The sequence below is a fragment of the Archocentrus centrarchus genome, chromosome 22, assembly GCF_007364275.1.
Source record: "Archocentrus centrarchus isolate MPI-CPG fArcCen1 chromosome 22, fArcCen1, whole genome shotgun sequence".
NCBI lineage: Eukaryota > Metazoa > Chordata > Actinopteri > Cichliformes > Cichlidae > Archocentrus > Archocentrus centrarchus.
This window is the reverse complement of record NC_044367.1, coordinates 16,726,539-16,746,235: the sequence shown is the minus strand read 5'-3', so window position 1 is coordinate 16,746,235 and position 19,697 is coordinate 16,726,539. Positions and strand designations below refer to the sequence as shown.

At 41.5% G+C, this 19,697-nt stretch overlaps 2 protein-coding genes across 2 annotated transcripts; both read right to left on the bottom strand.

Moving 5' to 3' along the window:
- Nucleotides 1-6,400: 6,400 nt before the first annotated feature.
- LOC115773054 (transforming growth factor-beta receptor-associated protein 1) lies at nt 6,401-15,137 on the bottom strand. The gene is given in 17 exon segments (XM_030719559.1): nt 6,401-6,459; nt 9,945-10,044; nt 10,144-10,476; nt 10,478-10,566; nt 10,648-10,699; nt 10,702-10,745; nt 10,748-10,799; nt 10,874-11,008; nt 11,726-11,885; nt 11,970-12,014; nt 12,159-12,497; nt 13,128-13,137; nt 13,140-13,209; nt 13,742-13,896; nt 14,068-14,262; nt 14,401-14,610; nt 14,613-15,137. Coding segments are annotated over 17 exon segments (2,520 nt in total). The 5' UTR covers nt 15,085-15,137.
- A 724-nt stretch (nt 15,138-15,861) lies between these two features.
- On the bottom strand, nt 15,862-18,003 carry LOC115772471 (four and a half LIM domains protein 2). Its single transcript, XM_075074345.1, is given in 7 exon segments — nt 15,862-16,415; nt 16,548-16,736; nt 16,898-17,083; nt 17,495-17,669; nt 17,844-17,857; nt 17,860-17,955; nt 17,958-18,003. Coding segments are annotated over 7 exon segments (858 nt in total). The 3' UTR covers nt 15,862-16,263.
- Between the last annotated feature and the right edge of the window lie 1,694 nt (nt 18,004-19,697).

The window sequence follows — 19,697 nt, the reverse complement described above, 5'->3', positions numbered from 1 at the left end:
GTGGACTCTGAGTGGATTTTACTTGGCCTCTTCTGTTGCTTTGCTGCCACACTGGTGTAAATTGCAAACATTTGCTCCTTTCCCTGCTGAAATAAGAGATTTAAAGCCTAAATGAGGTAAGTTTCATGTTTGTACCTTCATTTCAAAGCCCTTCACTTTCACTTTATCACAGTGCGAAGCCCCTCTGTTGAGTTTGATCCCTTTGTAACCTCACAGACAAGTGGTTTGCTTCATTGAAATTAGACTAATTATATTCCCACGCCTGTACACACGCAGCTACTGTAAGCTATACTTTCACCAGCGATTATCTCTTTAGCATTTCATGACTGTGAAACACCCTATTCCAATTAAAGGTCGGAAATGTGCCAGAACCTTACATTATAAGCTGAGTAGCATTTTTTTTTCTTTTCTTTTTTGAGAATTAAAAGCTGCCCAGTCGCTCCAGTCTGTCAGTCTGTACCAGTTTGACATCGGCTGCCAAGTGAGAGCTTAGCTTAAGCTGCAGTCTATGAAAATCTGCCTTTTCCTCCAGCCTGTGCACAGAGAGAGAGAATGAAATATGAGCTGAAATATGCTTCCACAGACGTTTTAGGCTTTCTGCTCTGTGATGAAATGCAGCAGTAAACTCTAAATGTCAGTAATCACCTGGAGGATAAAGAAAAGAGACTGTTATGTGTAGTCATACAGAGGTGCGCAGAGTTTTTGTCAAACATTTTCAAACCAGGTCTTAGCTGGAAGGTATTCTCAGCTTTTTCAAATCATAGCTGTTACAGATAACTCAGTTTATTCATCACGCACTTGAGGTATTTTATTTAAATGTGGACCGGTTCTATTTTTATTCATGATTTGAGATATAAAAAAAAAGTTTTATTTATCGCTTTATGTAAGGAATTTGCTCAATACATAATTCAAATATTATTCAGATTTGGCACACTGTACATTTCAACATGTCTTGTAAGATTAAGCAGCTCAACATGAGCCATAGGCAAGAATTTTAGATGATGCGACACAGACTCACAGTAAAGTTGTTTATACAGATAAACTGTGTTTTTTATTTCATCTTACATTCACAAAAGTTTCAAGGCAAAGATCTGAAAATATGAAGGAGTTTTCGCCTCAGGATTTAAACACAGTGCAAACGCACTTCCCTGGATTTTATGGGCTTTAACAACAAGCCTGCTCTGGTTACTCATACATATAATAGCGGCTGTTGCCATGGTTTTGTTGCTTCGTTAAGCAACATGTTAAGCATAAACAATGTTATGTTATAGAGCTGAGAGCTGGTTTTGGTGTTTAGACAATGGAAAGCGACAGAGCTTTATTTAGGATGCTGTGATTCACTGTGCTTTTCCCACAATGATGGCCGCTCTTTGATTTACATCTGAACCCACAGTGTTTGAGCACATGCTGAAAGCTAGAGTGGACACGTCATTCAACAAATAATCAATCATAGACAGAGTAGACGGTGATCAGATGATAGACGAGAGAAAGCTGGAAGAAGTGATTGGATGTTATACTTAAGTAGCAAAATGCAACAGGCCTTTTAAAAAAGTTCAGTTAAATGTGTGGCAATGAATGACTGAATTAAGGCATCAGTTCATCCAAAAACATGAGGGACAAATACATGCCTGATATTCAAATTAGTATTTTTTCTTCTATTTTCTTTAAGTCATTTTGTGACATAATAGATAAAATCATGGTAAAAAGAAATTACACTTTCCTTCAATTCTAAGGTTTGACCTATTAGTACATAATAAAAAAAACATCTAGTCCTTACTAGGTCTTAAAATGAGGTACAAACACCCTCAGGTGAACAATAAAACATAACATATGTATTACACTGTCATTATGGAAGCAGTATGTGCTTGCACTTGATTAATTGATCATCAGCAAGTGTGAGCAAGTGTATAAGACACTGGTAGTTTTTTGGTCTGGAGCATTCGGGTGTGTGTTGACACAATGCCAAGAAGGAAAGACATCAGCAATGACCTTGAAGAAACAATTGTTGCCCACCAAAATAGGAAGGTTATAAGGTCATTTCCATCATTTTACAAAAGATTATTCACAAGTGGAAAACATTCAAATCAGTTCCCAGTCTTCTTCCATGCCCCAGAATATTCACCCAAAGATCAGTCAGTGCAATGCTCAGAGAAACTGTAATAAACCCAAGATACATCTCAGACTCTCCAGGCCTCTGTTCATGACAGCACAGTTAGAAAAAAGACTGCACAAGTATGGCTTGTTTGGAAGGGTTTACCAAGAGAAAGCTTCTTCTCACTAAAAAGAACATGTCAGCATGGCTTAGCTTGTTGAATCTGATCAAACCACAAGACTTCTGGAATGATGTGCTTGGACAGATGAGACCAAAGTGAAGATGTTTGGCCACACTGGACAGTGCCACATTTGGTGAAAACTAAACATAGCATATCAGCACAAACACCTCATACCAGATGTCAAGCATGGTCGTGGAGGGGTGATGATTTGGGCTTATTTTGCAACCACGGGACCTGGGCATATCACAGTCAGTGATCCAACTACGAACTCCTCTGTATATGAGGAGTATGTGCATGTATGTGAGGCCATCTGTACGACAGCTAAAGCTTGGCCCAAACTGGGTCAAAAGAAAAGAATTAAATAGTTGTAATGGCCCAATTAGAGTCCAGCCCAGTGCTGTGGTGGGACCTTAACAGACCTGTGCATAGCCAGCAACCTCAATGAACTGAAGCAACTCTGTGAAGAAGAGTGTGCCAAAATTCCTGTGAGACACTGATAAAATCAGAGAGAAAAGAATTTTCAAGTTATTGCTGCTAAAGGTGTTTCTGCATCGCTATAATGTGACCTCTTAACTTCAGCAACGCATAAACGTGTAAACAGATGTTGACCCAAAGATACTGCTTTTCTATGCACTTAAAAGCTAAAAAAACAATTCAAATAAGTAAATTTTTATATTTTAGGGAAGATTTTACACTGAAATTTTAGTAATAAGTAAAATTGCACAGTAGTTTTTTCTGATATGTTGTTCTATTCAAATACTGCAAAATATTTTTTAAAGTAGTTACAGCACTGATTTAGCATCGCTCTTCATTTAACTTCATTTAAATTTAGCTTCTAGATGGACATACAGTCTTTTGGGCTCAACCAAAGCTACTCAAGTGAAATCTGAAATAATCTGAATTAAACCACATTTTCAAAACGGATTGCTTTCCAAGACTGATAAGCAGACGTTGATATCTGCATTTCTCTTTTAAGCACTTCAGTAAATGCACTAAAGTACAATGCAAGTTACTGTTCACAGCAAAGACCAAGTTAACAACTAAATGAGAAGGAAAAATGCAAACTATAACACAAATTAATGAAAAATTATAGGCCAATATTAACTTTATATGTATTCTTTTTTCCCTTTTGTTTTCTCTTTCAGAGTACATCCTGTACTCTTTGGGAATTGTTCTTTGCATTTTTTTTTAGATGCAAAGTGATGCTTGGTCACTCTTGAAATACTCTCAAGTATGGGCATGTGTTGGTGCATGAAACCACAAACTGCAGAGATTTTGTACCGCCTCACATCAGCAGAAAATCGGGTCGTGAAAGACTTAATGAAAGCCTTGAAATAACCTTCTCTCGATGGCTGCGGAGATGTTCGATCTGTAGAAATAGAATTGTAATTCTATGCTTAAGTACAATATACCCCTAATTTGTCAGTGCTCTGACTTGAACTTTGATTGCTATATATAAGTTTATGATAGGTCACTAGAGCAGCAGTACTGTGCAGACTTTTCACTAAATTAAATGAGGTCTTTTGGGGTGAGTGTTGTATTTCATACTCCTCTTGGGATTTTATCGTGTGGATTACAGTAAGTTCAGTCCTTGATAGCAGAGACAGAGTGTTTCAGACTCCAGCAGATGAAATCGGGGGTGTTGGGACAATTTTAACTCCCTGGCCTATATGATGTGGTGAAGGGAGTGTTCATGTGTGGGGAAGATTAGTGCTAAATGTCTAATTATGTGTGTCCTTACTTTTCAGTGTTCCCAGGGTACAGTAACAGTAACTTGATGCAACACATGCTCTGTAATCAGGAGTGTCAAAGACCACATAAGGGCACAGTCTCACAGATAAATCTCCAGTGTGGTGCAGAACACACGTTCCTTCTTTTGTTGACACTTTAATTATATTCCTTTCACACAGGAAAGACCATTTTTGTGGGACTAAATTGATCACCTCCAGCTTGCTCTTGTCAGACACTCAATGCTCTAATATGCAAGTGTCAAAATGTGAATTAAGCTTATTTGTACATACAATTAATTGATGGATAGTTAAATGTATTTACATAAATGGGTGTGTAACAGTGAAGCAGTTGGACCAAATTGTAGTTTATTGCCAACTTTTAGAGTACTCAGCAGGTCCTTTGTTTCTGTTCCCAGAAACCCAAATGATGCACACATGAAAAGTGATAGACCTGGACATGAGACACAAACTTCTAAATCCAACAGACCAGGTGGAAGGCCACAGTTAGACCTGAGCTGAGTACTTAACTCTCCACTTGAAAATTCTCTCATTAGAAAAGAGCAGTGTAAACACATGCAGCAGCCAAACAGCTTACACTTTCCAAAACCTCGCATTCTCCATCCAAGATTGAGCCATTAGTCTTGTAAAGTACATATCATTAAGCTAATGCCAATTAAGTTTTTCCAGAATATATCTATTTATGGTTGACTTCAGGTCAGTGAATAAAGTGTTTGAAAAGGGTTTCTGTTTATTTGAAATGTTTGGCAAGTTCAGTGCAAAAGAAGAGCATAAAAGTGTCAGACTTTATAAAATTATAGGATGACTGGATTGAAAGATATCTTTTTTAATTTCGATTTATTTGATAAGGAGCCCTCAGGAGCTGGTAAAGACCAACAAGAGAGCCTAAAGAAATTCATTATGAACTATATACTCACCAGATAGACAGAAAAACCCCTCCAAATGATAAAGCACTGTGCGCTCTCATTTCTTTAGTTTTTGCCAGGAAAATGGGAAATAGATGCAGCAATGTATTGAAACTTGAGCAAACATGGAAATATAGTATATAAGGGGAAAACAGAGTTTGTACAATTTCTAACAAGTTTGAAAGTAAATATTGGTACGACCACCTTTATTCTTCAACACAGCTCGCATTGCTTCAGTAATGCTGAATCTGGATTCTCCAGCCAATCCATGACTGATAGTGTTCCATTATGTGTTTTTCTATCCAGGTATGCTTTTACGGCATTGCGGTGTCGTGATGTTCATATATCATCAAATTTGTCAAGATCTCCAACACACTGGCCGAAATGTAGCTTCAAACCATGACAGATCCTCCACCATGTTTTAAGATGACTGTAGACACTCGCTGCTGAGTGACTGTACATACTGATGATGATTTGACACATTATGCATTTTTGTAAAAACACCGCTAGTAACAAGTGCCCAAAGATACAATTAAAACTGGTTCTTTGTTAAGTTGTCTGTTATGTGAAGACACAACACTGGTTTAGCCCTTGAGTTAATTGGCTTTTTGCTTCAATGATTTACAGGTCAGGGAGTAAAAAAAGGTAACGCTTTATAATATAACCCACGCCCAGGCTGTAAGTGTGCATATTCTACAGGATTTACTTGTTAGTACATTCCTCTGAAAATATTCAGGTACAATGCTGGACTGAGAATGATTCAAAAAGTAGCCAATGTCCAGAGAAAAAATTGACAGACCTTCAGAAAGCCTGGAGAACTACTGATCCAAATTTGCCTCCTTGGAAGCAAATATAAAGAAAGGAGGGGTAGGAGGGGTTCAAGACATAGTACTGTACATTTGCCTCTGTATCAGCTGGTTGTATAAAGAAGAAAACATTTGCTTACATTATACCAGGTGTTTTGCTTTAGTTAACTGTGAACAAAAGTGTGTGAGCTTAAATTGTTCATGGACCAAAAATATGCATGCAGAATCCAGGGTTTTAATATAGAATTTAAAAAAAAATTAATTAAAAAACACAGTTCTTCCTCATTTCCCACAAACTTACAATTCCCCCACCGTTTTCTTACCCCTGCTAAATATTGGTACAGTCCCTTTCTACTAATTTTATTCACTTCTTAGGTAAACTAATTATCTTGAGGCAATAACTGAGAGTTTAGCAGCAAACATGATTATTATAAAAGTGACAGTTATTAACAAAATTGAGATATATCATAGCTCCCTCAAATATCCTGTCAAAAAACACTTAAATGCTGAACGAGGCAAATAGGAACAGCGCTGGCTTTGTAGACTCTCTATCACATAGTATGATGCATATAACCCATGCCTCCCATGCCTCGGAGCAGCAGGGCAGGGTGGGTGGTTGTGGTCACTGTCCCTGCTCTCTATAACTCCAGTGGGCCCCCCAACGCATTTCACCCAGTGGCACTCTGCCAAACCCCAAGGTAGCAAGTCATGAAAATGAGAGTGTTGCCTTAGGAGTTAAAAAAAGTTATGCTTTGATCATCCTCTTTGGCTGTTATTCCCATGCTTATTCAGCTATCTACAGAATTAGTTTTGTTGGGTAAAATGGGAATTTAAGTGCAATCGTTTAGGTTTTCTGCTACCTTACCATTATTGCTACCAAAAAGGTTGCAAATTAAGATTCTCCTTGTCTCTTGTCAACCACCAAGCCAGAAAAATGCGTCATAAGGGATGCGATACAGTAATTTGTGGATTTGACTATAAATATGATGCATGATACATAGAGAAACATTGTGTATTCATTTCCCCAGCAGCTTTGTTGAGTGAGGTACCTGACGCAATTTTCGTAACATTAAAGACATCATGCACCACAGAGTATTTTTAGGTCTAGTGCCAAAGTGGAGAGACATCTTCATAACTTTTAAAGTAACAAAAACAACTAAGTAGTCTTGTGATTGGACAGGTGAGCAGCAGGTGTACCCTGCTTCTCGCCATATGAGAAGCAGGGTACAGTGTACAAGAAAGTTGGTGGATACATGGATGCATAAACAACTAATTAATTTAGCATTAAGAAAGCAGGATGGCTGATACGTTTGACTAGCTGACTGTCTGGAGCATCAGCCAGTTTCAAAATGCCCCCTAAAAGGTATTTTATTCGGAAACTCATGAAAGAAATGGGGAAAATTTCCTCAAAACTGTAGATTTCTTACTCTCTATCACAAAGCAGCAAAATTTGGCTCCTACAAGAAGAGAAAGAAGTGGGAGGCCCCGCTGCACAACTGTGACAGAGGGCGAGTAGTTCGAAACAGAGATGCCTCACAGGTCCTTCACTGGCAGTTTCATCAAATGGTACCCACAATGGCACAATTGCACTGGTTTGCAGAGTGGTATATCTTGTTGTATGAAAACATTTGCCAGTTTCTCCCCCTCTTTTGCGGTATATTTTCAGACTATGATTAAACTCACAAAAGGCTGGTGCACCAGACACTGCACTGGCAGAATTTATTGCTTCTTTAATCAGCAGTTTTCAGCGTGACGACTTCTGAAACTTGGTCTGTGTGTGTCTGCGGAAATTCATAAATGGTTTATGATGAACAATGTCTCTAATTACTGTCAGCTACAACTTTTCTGATCAATATTTATATATATCAATAGCTATATGCTACATTTTTTAAGTGACCTCAAACTTCATGCATGATGAGAAACATTTTCAAGTTTTTTTTTTTTTGTGAAAAGTATTTCACAGCCAAACACTTATTACAATTCTTCTTCTTAAATTTGTTAAAAACAGTGTTTGAAAGTCCAAAATGATGTACACAGTTACATGCAACAATCCAGACATCAGACATTTTTTTTCCTTTAAATTTAGAAAAGCAGAAAATGTCCTTGTTTTCCTCTCTAGTGCTGACTTTGTGGTGGCATGGATATTTATAATGGGAGACCAGTGTCTGGATACCTACCGCTCTTTCCTTCATAACTGCTGATGTTTGCATCTAGTCCATTCCCTTACATGTAAAATCATCATCAGGCCTGCACCCTGCAGCATCCAGGGAGCACCCTGTTGCAATCCAAGGTGCCAGTAGGTTCGCATTGAACTCCATATTGGAAATATTACATTAAATTAATTCATTTAAATGCACAACAGGTTCTTTCTGCAGCCTTAATTTATCTGGAAGGTGTTTCATATTTGTGCCTGTGTATTTTTACCTTTTGGTTACTTATGGCTGTTGGTCAAACACAATCAAAGTGAGAAAAAACATTTTTTGAGGTAAAGCATCACCACAAGTGCTCAAAACAACATTAATGGTCCCTGAGGATATCCGTGAGAAGGAAGGAGTGGACGTAATCACGGCCCCAGGTCCACCCAGTGGTTACTGGTCATCAAGCACGACCCAAAGAGCAGCCAGTGCGAGAGAAGCAGCCCTCCCTGTCAGTGTAAATAACCTGAGAGACTCCCTCACATCTCAAAACAAGTAAAAAAAAAAAAAAAAAAAGGTGTGTGGGGGAGCACTCATATCTTTCAGCTGTTCACCCAAGATTGCTTAAGATGAAAAGTAAATGCCTAGGTTGTCAAAATTATAAGGAGCCGATATGAAGGAGGAGATGTGGTAATTTCCTGCATCCACATAAAGTAAAAAGCTAAAAATACAGTTTATTGGGTCTCGTGAGTCACTTCATTTTTAAGTGTCTGAGGTTAAATATATCCACCCAAGGTGACAATTTTCAAGTTAAAGCTTAAGTCAAGTGTATTATTCGTGTGGCCCTTAATCCTAGTTACACTCTCAAAATGCCTTTTAAGACCTGCATTGCGGGACATCAAATGAACTTTAAGGCCTGCAGTGAGAACAATGAAAAACTTCCCCCAAAAACCCCAGCAGGGGAGAAAAGTGAAGAAATCTTGGCGAGGCAACTGCAAAGAGCAGCTCAGTGTTAATTCAGTATTTATCTGCACTGCAATTAGTCACTCAACCCCAGCCCAAACTTAAGCAGTCCAACCAAATGCCTGAGTTAGTGTTCTTGCTGCTTTAGGCGTCTCCTGAGCTCTTGTCTCAAAATGCACCAGAATAAAGAAATTGGTATGGTTAGCCTTAATGACAAAATTAACAGCACAAATAGACAAATACCTCATGACTCTAATGATATATGTTTAAGTATTCAGACGAGTTCCATGCTGTACATGTGGACACACTGGAGTTTGTGTTTTATGGATGCTCTCTAATGATATAGTGATGATGCTGGAAAAAAACTACCTCTGATTTCATATTCTATACACGGCACAGACATGCTATTTTGCTGCTTGTAAAATTAGTTTATTAAATAAGTGACCCAAAGCTTTGACCTCAGTGTTTGCGTTTCAGTTTTAAGCCTGCAATTGTGATTTTTATTTTAGGATGTAATAAATGTATATTAATGCTTGTGCTGAATAAAAAAGTCTCTCACATGCAGCCTCTCAGTTGTTGACTGTCTATTTCCAGCCCTGTGTAGACAAATATACACAGTGGAACCATGATGGCAGACATGTATATATACAGCAGTGGAGGATGGCCATATTCTTCTGGTCATCAGGGTGACCACAGGTGGTTTCCATGTAAAATACCACTGTCTGATCAGTGAATATACCCCTGACAGTTTTTCTCAATTCACTTTATTGCCCTGCTGTCCACAATCTGTCTAAAAATGGATCCGACATGTTGCCTCCAAAAAGTGCAGCGCTTGGTCTTTTGCATTTTTCCATCCCTTTATTTAAATAATATATTTTTTTGTAATCTTGAATTCTTGTAGAGGGTTTGCCTTTATGCTTAGAACAATCATCAGGTAGGAAGCAGAAATGTAGCCTTCTAGAAATGAATGTGATTCTTAAGAGTGCAGAGACTCTGAAAAAGAGCATGCAGTTTTGCAAAAGCACAACAAACAAACAAAATTAAAAACAAAGACAGACATATCTATGTTTCTACAATGCAGAGTGGCCCATGCAGCCTGTGTGCATCAGCTCACCCTGCGGGTTACGGGCAAAGTGTGGTTCTGTGAGGTCTCTCTGGCAAACGCTACATTTTTGCTCCTTGTCCACTCTGAACTTTGTTTTTGATGCCCGCATCTACAGACGAGAGAGTAAAAGTGTAACAGAGCTCATAAAGAAAAATAATACATTCAGTGTTCACTGCAGTAAAAATGTGAACTATATCATTAAACTCACCCAAATGACCTTGTGCCTCAAGAGTTCCGCCCGTGCCAAAGCCTGTTGCAGTCTTCCCATCTGCATCTGGTGGAAGTTTTCCCTGAGGGATCCAATTAAAAACTGAGAGACCAGTTGAACAGACCATGATTCAGGAAGGAGCTGGAGTACCTTCTCCAGTGCAAAAACCTGAGGGTGGTTATTGAGTAGATCCACAGCTGCACCTGTGAGATCTTTGGAGCTCAAGTAGATTTGGAGAAGAGTGAGCAGGAGGACCTGCCTGAACTGTGAACCCTGGTCCTGGACAGCCCTGCAGCAGTAGGCCTCTGCAGCCTGGAGGTCTTTCTCCTCATGGTACAAGCATCTGCAGTGCTTGGCAGTGTTCACCAGCTCTACCAAGGAGAATAGCTTTCTCTGGGTGTAGGGTTGTTGACTTTATGCTGTCTGCAGTGAGTAAAAAAATCATGATATTTAATTTGTCGCAAATTCTGTAATGATTTATTTTAATACAAGGAATACACACACCATACACTGTGGAGATGTTATAGAATTTGGACTCCCATAGCAGCTGCCTGCAGCTTTCCCTCTGGTCACCCTCACATTTGAGTCTGTTTCATCTTCTTTTGCAGCATCTGAGTAACATATGCCAGGGCCAGACGGTTGTGATGGCTCTCTTCCTGAGGGCAGATTACATCAATCATGTTTGTGCATTTAATTTAGGCTATTAGATTAGAAGCTGTGCTGTACCCACCTCGCTGTTTAAATCGTGGATTAAGTACTCAAGATAGAAAATCAATGCCAGTGGAAACTTCTCCAGTAATGTAAGGACATCTGGTGTTTCAAATTGACCATCTGGTGGACGCTTGGTGAAAATCTGCACACCTGTCTTTATCAAATAAAGGAAACTGGTTCAATTAATGACCACAAATTGGCTCAAAGGCAGTTTACACAGAAATTGTTTCTGGGATTAGAACTGTTGATATACCCACATTTACCTCATTTACACATAATTTACACTCTAGTAATCACATGAGATTTATCAGCATTTAAAACAAAAAATTATATATATATATATATATATATACACACACATGTCACCTTAATAGCTTTAATGCATTTTTGCATTGATTATACAAGTTTCTTGAACTCTGCTGGAGGGATGGAATATGATTCTTTTGAAAGACATTGCTCATTTGGTGTTTTGATAATGTTTGTCAAACACACTGTCTAATACGACAGTCCAAATGTCCCTGAGATATCGTGACCTTAAAAGGCCACAGCATATGATTCAGACAGTTTCATACTTATTAAACTATTCAGTGACTCTACTGCAGATGAAGGTATCACCATCCTCACAGCACAAAGGGTGGCCATTCACTTGGCACAACTGACTGCAAGCTTTCCTCTTAAAACAAGCAGACTCAAATCATGGCAGCAAAATGCCCAACCAGCATACAGAAAGTGACCCACCAGATCCCCTCACTATAGGGGGCATCAAATTTCAGTTTTTTCCTTTAATTTGTCTGTATCTGCAATACATAGTTGTATTGTACAACTCTGCCCTCTGCAGTTTAGCAGTGAGCGTGAAAAATTGAAAGGGCACCTCTTGGTTTCTTTGTAAAATCCAATCTGCAATTCCCACACGGTTGTCTTTGTCTCTGAGCTGACTGAGGGTCCTCACTATGTGTCCATATACATCTGAGCAGGAAGAATCCTTATAGAAGCCGTCTGTAATCTTCACCAAATCTGGAAGAATATAACCAGTTACAACACATGACCTTCATACATCAATTCTGTATGCTGATGTGCGATGTTTTGTGGGGGGGGAAAGACCTTTACTGCATCATTTAGCATCCATGACTTCATAGAGGGAACCTAAAGCAAAAAACCTGAAAAAAAAAAAGAAAGATTCTCAAAAAATTAAAGTATTTGAAACAGTTCTTTTAAAACCAAAAAGCAGGTTTATGCTCTAAGCAAAATATATTGGTGTGATTGCAGGTCATTTGTGTAACTAATAATTTTTCATTTTCACCTTTGGGTTTTGCTCCAGAAGAGGAACACAGAGGTCCAGGCTGCAATTATTGGGAAAGGCCACAAGCTGTTGGAGTTTTTCACCATCTTCCATTTCTATATACAGCCTCAAGAGGGTGCTGTCCACTGCCTTACTGCACTTCAGGCCTTGCTCTGTCCCTTTTACTGCTCTGAGAAAATCTCCCAGGAAGGCCAGGTAACGATGAAATTTGTTTCTGTCCTCCTTCTCGAGCACCTGGAGATCTCTGCCCTTGTTTATTTGATCAAGATGAGATTGAAAGTCCACACCGAGACATATATCAGGGTAGAGGCGAATGATTTCTCTGGGGTCCAGCTCACCTTTGCTGTTGAAGTGGGTAATAAGTATTGATTTGTTTTAGAGTTCATGTAGAATTGGCAGGAAAGGCACATTTCTGGAGCAGTTTTCTGAGATTAATTTATCATGTTTTGAATTTGGAGTGTTATGTCGAGGGGTGTGTGTGTGTGTGTGTGTGTGTGTGTGTGTGTGTGTGTGTGGGGGGGGGGGGGGGGGGGGGGGGGGGGGGGGGGGGGGGGGGGGGGGGGGGGGGGGGGGGGGGGGGGGGGGGGGGGGGGGGGGGGGGGGGGGGGGGGGGGGGGGGGGGGGGGGGGGGGGGGGGGGGGGGGGGGGGGGGGGGGGGGGGGGGGGGGGGGGGGGGGGGGGGGGGGGGGGGGGGGGGGGGGGGGGGGGGGGGGGGGGGGGGGGGGGGGGGGGGGGGGGGGGGGGGGGGGGGGGGGGGGGGGGGGGGGGGGGGGGGGGGGGGGGGGGGGGGGGGGGGGGGGGGGGGGGGGGGGGGGGGGGGGGGGGGGGGGGGGGGGGGGGGGGGGGGGGGGGGGGGGGGGGGGGGGGGGGGGGGGGGGGGGGGGGGGGGGGGGGGGGGGGGGGGGGGGGGGGGGGGGGGGGGGGGGGGGGGGGGGGGTGGGGGGGGGGGGGGGGGGGGGGGGCCACTTCTCACATGAATAATATCTGGCTTGGGAAAAGACCATCCTGGTAAAATGAGCAAATCCAGCCAGGCAATTGATGGCCTTCTGTAGCTCCTGCAAGGGAAAAGGGAACATATTGTAATGAACATAATTAATGTGCCAAAATTGTGAACTGAAATAGCTGATGGCAGAAGACACTGTGACTCTCTGGAGGCTAAAATGTTACACTTCAAGAAAAACAAGTAGCACAAAAATGAGGAATGACTATGATTCATCAACGTTGTAATTCTGACCTCTTCACCTTAAACCTGTAAGCTGAGATATGGCACATATTACACTAAAAGTCTAACACTATCTGCTGTCCTCAGTTGCAATCAACATCGAATACACCTACAATATATTCACTTTGGTGTAACTAGTCCATGCTTTGACAATCTGATCTGCAGCAATGAAATGTTAATTCAAACAGTATTGTGCATTTGATTTTGTAATGCATGGATCTGCAAATGGAGTTATAGCAGTACTAGATATATCCTAATAAAAGCAACAAAAAGGTTTAGAGATGCCAACCAGATAATGCTGAATCTAAAGTTTAAAATTAGTGCCATGTTTGCATCCTTCAGTGTGTCTATACATTCTATTTCACCTTGTATGAGTCAAGTGGACGATGGCTTTGAGCTCCTTCCAGCAGCAGTAAGGCCTCCTCAACCCTACCGTGTCTTACAAGTGCCTGGATTTGCTCTTCGAATGGCACCAGGGTCAGGCTGAAAATGTCTCTGTCTGTGAACACTAACACACCGTCTGAGGGGAGATTTGCGTTCGGCTTTTAGAAACTCTCAGTAGGTGCAAGAATGACTGACAGAATTGGTACAAACTGAGACAAACAACAGCTATGTCTTTTCAAAGCAACGTCAGACTCTGTGTGACTAGTCTGACCTGGATTAGATGATAAACTGATGTCGCCTGGTTTACCTGAAGTGGAAAGCAGACCCTTTGCTCCATTGAGACTCACAGTCTGTTTGCGTTGCTGATCTAACATGCTGTAGACAGACAACAATTCGGGCTGCAGGCTTAGGATGTAAGGGAAACATACCCCGGCCCCCAGCACCTCCTGAGGCCACTGCAGGGGAGGGCGCTGGCATATCCCCGTCTTCATCACAAACATGCCTGAGGGATGAGGATGGACAAATAAGATCTTGGCAAAATAAATATCCTCTGGCTAGATGGATTAATGACTTATGAGTGATATGAAATGAGCTGCTTTGGAAGCTAAGAAAGATGACATATGACACATGCAGCTCTTACCCAAATATTCAGGCCCATTCAGGAGGAATTCACCTTGTCCCAGTGAGGTAACGATGACATACTGCCTGCTGTGATTATGAGGAAAAAGCTCCTCACAGCTCCCAGTCTGAATATCACAGAGGAGGTACCTGTCACTGGTAGCAAGACACAGAGTTGCACCATCCACTGCCAAGGCCACAGGGTCTTGGAGCAAAGAGACTTCCTTTACAACTCCCACCTGTCCACTCCCACCACATGGATCAGGAGCACTTTCCTGCGGCTGGAGGATGTCACCATCTGCACACATGTTGCCTGTGATGTGAGCGATGAGTCGCACACCTCAAACAAAGACACGTGCTGGATCTTCTTCAGAGCAGGAACAGGCTCTAAGGAAAACATGTTGAGGGCAGTAACGCTCCGGTCCCACAGGACCAGCAGATGGTTGAAAAGTGGGACTGCCCTCAGCTGAGTTACAGAGTTGCTTGAGCCTAGTTTTCTTGCCCTACCTTCTCTGATTTTGGTCAGGCCAACGCTCATATCTCCCTTTGTGCTGCTTGTAAGAATGAGGTGTTGGACTGCTGCATCTTTGGTCCCTATGTAAATATTTCGGTCATAGCACTCAAGGCACTGGATGCAGGACTTGTCCTCTTTTGAGACTGCTCGCTTTTCATATATGTGAGCTCTTCTGAAAGCACTAAAAGCCATTGCAGGAATTAATTGATGTAGGAAAATGGATGCAGTTCAAGCAAAGAGGAAAAGAGTTCTTTTAAATTTCACTGATATCTGCTTAAATCAAAGCTACACTTCTTTTTGCATGAAAAAAGTGCAGTAAGACATTCCTACCTCTCTGTTCTTCAACCTTCCTGTAATTCCTCTGCAAGTTTATGAACTGTAAAATAGTTACAACCCCCCCCCCCATGTGACTATATCCTGACAGGAAATCTATGTCAGCATTTTGTGCCGCTCATCCTGCCATGTGAGGACACTTACACAACTCATCCAACAGCCTCACCAAGAAAACCAACTTTTACAAGTTCATGGTGAGGAAGATGGATATTTTGAGGTGGCCACAGTTACGGCTACTTGTGTTCTTGGTATGCAGACTTAAGTGGTCACTTTGGTCAGTGGATAATGGACAAGTAGAAGTGATCTTCTGATCAAACTATATATGTTCTCTTTGAGTTTGTTTACAACGTCCATGAGATGGGTTTGATGAGGTCCAGAGGCAACAGAAACACAGCAAGGGGGTTTGTTTTATGGCAATGATTGCCTCAAGTATAACTTCGAGAAGACACTGTGGCCATAAAAAAAAAAAAAACTACCACCACAGCTATATCTGTTACAGTGAACTTTGTGTCCTCTGTCCTCCCTATGGAATTTGAGTTAAATATACAAAAGACTTGGGGAAGAAGATTAAGTTATAATGAGGTGAATTAAAGCAGTACTAAAATAAATCTTTATTGCAACAAATATTTGCTTCAGGCAAATCCAAAAATCATGCATCATTTATTGTTTCTTTAGTGTGAATACATTTTTATCTTGGCACAACAAATGCACAATAAACTGCATCAGACAGGTGACGTTTTCTTTAAGCTGCAGCTAAAGACAGTTTTTCCTCATCAAGAAAAGCACACATGCCACCTTAACTTTAAAAATGTATCTTCATGGAAACTCATTGCAATCCATGTATGTGTGTGTGTGCATATGTGTGAGTCACATGCAAGAACTAATGTTTTCCCTTTTAAAAACACACCAAAATAATGACACTTGGAGGCTGTGCATGTACCAGGCATTCTTGCGGGAAACTCATAGATCCACAGTATTTGTATCAGAATGCCAGCTTTGTTGTTATTTGGGTAAAGCTGTGATCCTGTCATGTAAAGGTCATTTCTCCCTCCCGCAGTCAGTGCACAAAATGTTGTCACGCTGGGTGAGGAAGCCGCGTCCCACCAGTGACACAGAGCACTGCATGCAGGTGAAACACTCACTGTGCCACTGGCGTTCCTCAAAGGAGATGTACTTGTCCCCTGCCAGACCTGCACGCATCACAGATCCATGTATTCATGAAAATGTAAATTCATTACATTGTCCAGTCCCTACACAACAGAAACTCAAGGGCTTAAATATGAGGAGGAGAGTGATTGGTATTAGATTAAATGAACACTCACTAGTAATGGGCTTGGTGCAGCCCACACACTTCTTAGCATATAGGTTGCTGAAGCACTCCAGGCAGTAGGGGTAATTCTCCCTGCTGGTGAAGCGCTGGCCTGACAGCTGCTTTCTGCACCCAATGCATAGAAAACACTCGCGGTGCCAGGGCTTGTCTTGGTAGGTCACCCCACCTGTTTGTGATTGGCCTAGAGGTAGCACAAAGAGGCAAGAGAAAGAAAGAGCTTAACACTAAGAAACACACAATGCCATTCCTGTTTTTTCCCTTTACTTTCTTCATACACTGCGAGTAACACTAAAATGCCAGAGTCAGGGGGATTTACTGTAGCAGTCAATATATGTAATCCACTCAGCTGTAACCCTACCTTCTTACAAGCACAGCACTGGTATGCAAACTGCTTCTCGAAGCAGGGCACACAGAAGTAACTTGTGTCTTTAGGGATGAAGGACTTGGTTCCTATTGGCTGCTGGCAGCGGTGGCACAGGAAGCAGGTCTCATGCCAGCTGTTCCCCTTGTATTCCATTTTGCGGGAACCTGGCACATGGGATGAGAGCAGCTTAGTCAGCATATGGTCCCTCTATGACAGAAACACACCGTGGCCCAGAGCAGTCCTGCTTTGTCTGTAGGGAGGGGATGATGCAATCGAAATAATCTTGGAAAGAATTTAATGAAAAGGAAGAATTCCATTCCTTGCTATTTTTTCCCAACATATATGTTTGTACATATAATAATAATGCGTATAAAAAAAGACCTTAATATTTGTTAATTTACATTTTCCAGGCGTATCTTTTTGGTTTTTGTACTTTCGAAATTGATATTTGAAGAGGTCCCCCCCCAATATGTTGGCCAAGGTTATCCCCCATAACCTCAGAACATTGATATAGCAGTATATAATGATCTAGCTTTCTGGTGACATTATCCATTACTAGTCATCACTGCATGTACCTGGCATGATGGTTTTCTTGCAGGTGGTACACTTGGAGGAGTAATCATGTGCATGACACTCAGTGCAGAGCAACAAATTATCCTTGGCTGCAAAGGCCTTTTCCGCTAGTGAGCGGCTGCAATTGGCACACTTGAAGCACTGCTCATGCCAGTGGCGATCCTTATAGGACAGATCCTGCAAATATTTAGCATGTGATTATTATTGATATTCTGTAAGGCTAATGAGCACAAACATTTAAAAAAGAAAATACATCCACATTTCTTATCTACAGAGTCAAAACAGTAACATAACCAGTTACATTCTTATCTTGCACTATACTATATCTGTGCTACACTGTTGCTTTCTTACCTTGCAGTTACAGCAATTGGTAAAGAGCATGCCTCGCAGCTGTTAGCGAACAAGTTTTCATAGCACTTAGTGCATTACTGCGTGTCCTCTTTCATTATGTACTTCTTCCCAGCAGGGAGTCTTTGCAGTAATGGCAGTCGAAACGCTCGCTGGTGGGCATCTTGTTTGCTTTTCTTAGCTGCAGGTCAAAGAGAAAAGAAGGAGGAAAATTGGACAACAAGGAAGAATAGGAGAGATGGCATGTGTAATAGTCCAACAGTTTCTTCTCCTTCTCATCAAGCAAGTAAGGAGGACAAGCAATTTCCCCTTCTTCAAAAATAATTTGAGAAAAAAAAAAGTGTATTAAAGAGTTCTTTACCTCTGCTGATTTGGGGTGAGGATGAGACTGAAGCCAGGGACTGCAGAGAGGCACGAGGATGGGGCAGGGATGAAAAGGGGTCAGGCAGGATTATGGGGTATCCACTAGGGGGGCTCTTATATAAATACAGGCCCTCTTATTAGCAGGGATCTCTGGGGAGAATGGACATACTTCACTGCATCGTTCTGCACCTTTTAAGGGAGTTGATGGTGCACTGATCACTAAGCCTTTGGACTGATTTAATCTTTGTTGTCTGAGCTCCCAAATACAAAAACCAGAGAGATTTGCAACTTTAGCACAAGAAGATTATTGTTGGGAAACATGACAGACCACCGTGTAACCTATGTGAGGCTTCCAAATCCATTTCACATATACACAGAAGATGCTGAAAAAGAGATGATTTGAGCTTAAAAATACTAAAGCTTTTCAACACACCATTATCAGTTTGGACAGTGGTACCACAGCAGAGATAGTTAGCCATTTGGATGCTGTAACATGTCTGGACACACTTGTGGCCTTTGTCAGTACCGCCTACACACACAAGCAGTTGCAGATGGCTTATGAGAAGTAGGTGCCAGCAGCTTTGTGGCTGCCAGGTACTGAACTATATTGCCAGGACCTCTCAGTGGCTATTGAGAGCACCTTGGCAGCACTTCAGAAGGGTGAAGCTGTGGGCTTGTGGATGTTCAATCCATCCCCAGCAAAATAAAAGAGGAAGAGCAGTAATGACAGTTTAAAGGGCGACCATCCTGCTAATAGTGATACTCTTGTTACTTCGCTCTTTCTTTTCTACCTGTTTAAATATTTAAAATCATCGGGATCTTTGACTGACAGTCAACTAATTGCATTTGAATCATGGAACACATGCTCCTATCAGTTTTCCAAAGGATCAGGGAGCAGACATCTTCATAAAAATAGCCTGGGAAGACCACCAGCCCGGCCCACTGGCTTAATCCCTCATATGCACACATATGCACACAGGAAGGTCAGTGACAGTGATGAGGCTGAGAGGAATGTAATTTTATGTAGATGAACTCTATTCCCTTTTGTCTTCTCTCTCCATTAACTCCAGCACCACTCCTTGTGAAGAAATTCATCTAGAATTGCACTCTTGTAACAAATCCATTTTGGGATCAGCAGATGATGTTGGTACATGGTTTTGCAGCGTATGTGGGCGGTATCTACAAACCTCTGAGGGATAATGTAACACCATGTTATTTTTGACCTACCTTATATGTGTTACGTTAGGCTTTAGGCACAAAAAAACAATTTTATGTCAGTAATTCAGGCATGTTTTTATTTCTTTTTTTATATTTCTGATTTCAAGTCATGCCATCATTCAGGTTCTTCTTAATTCTAAGCAGACTGACTGGATTACACCAAGTTATCTGATGCTCTAGATTAAATTATCACTGTTTTGAATCCTTGTCCACGGCTGCTCTTCATATCGGTGACTTCAAATCAAAAAAAGCCATGCAGAATGTAAACAAACCAAA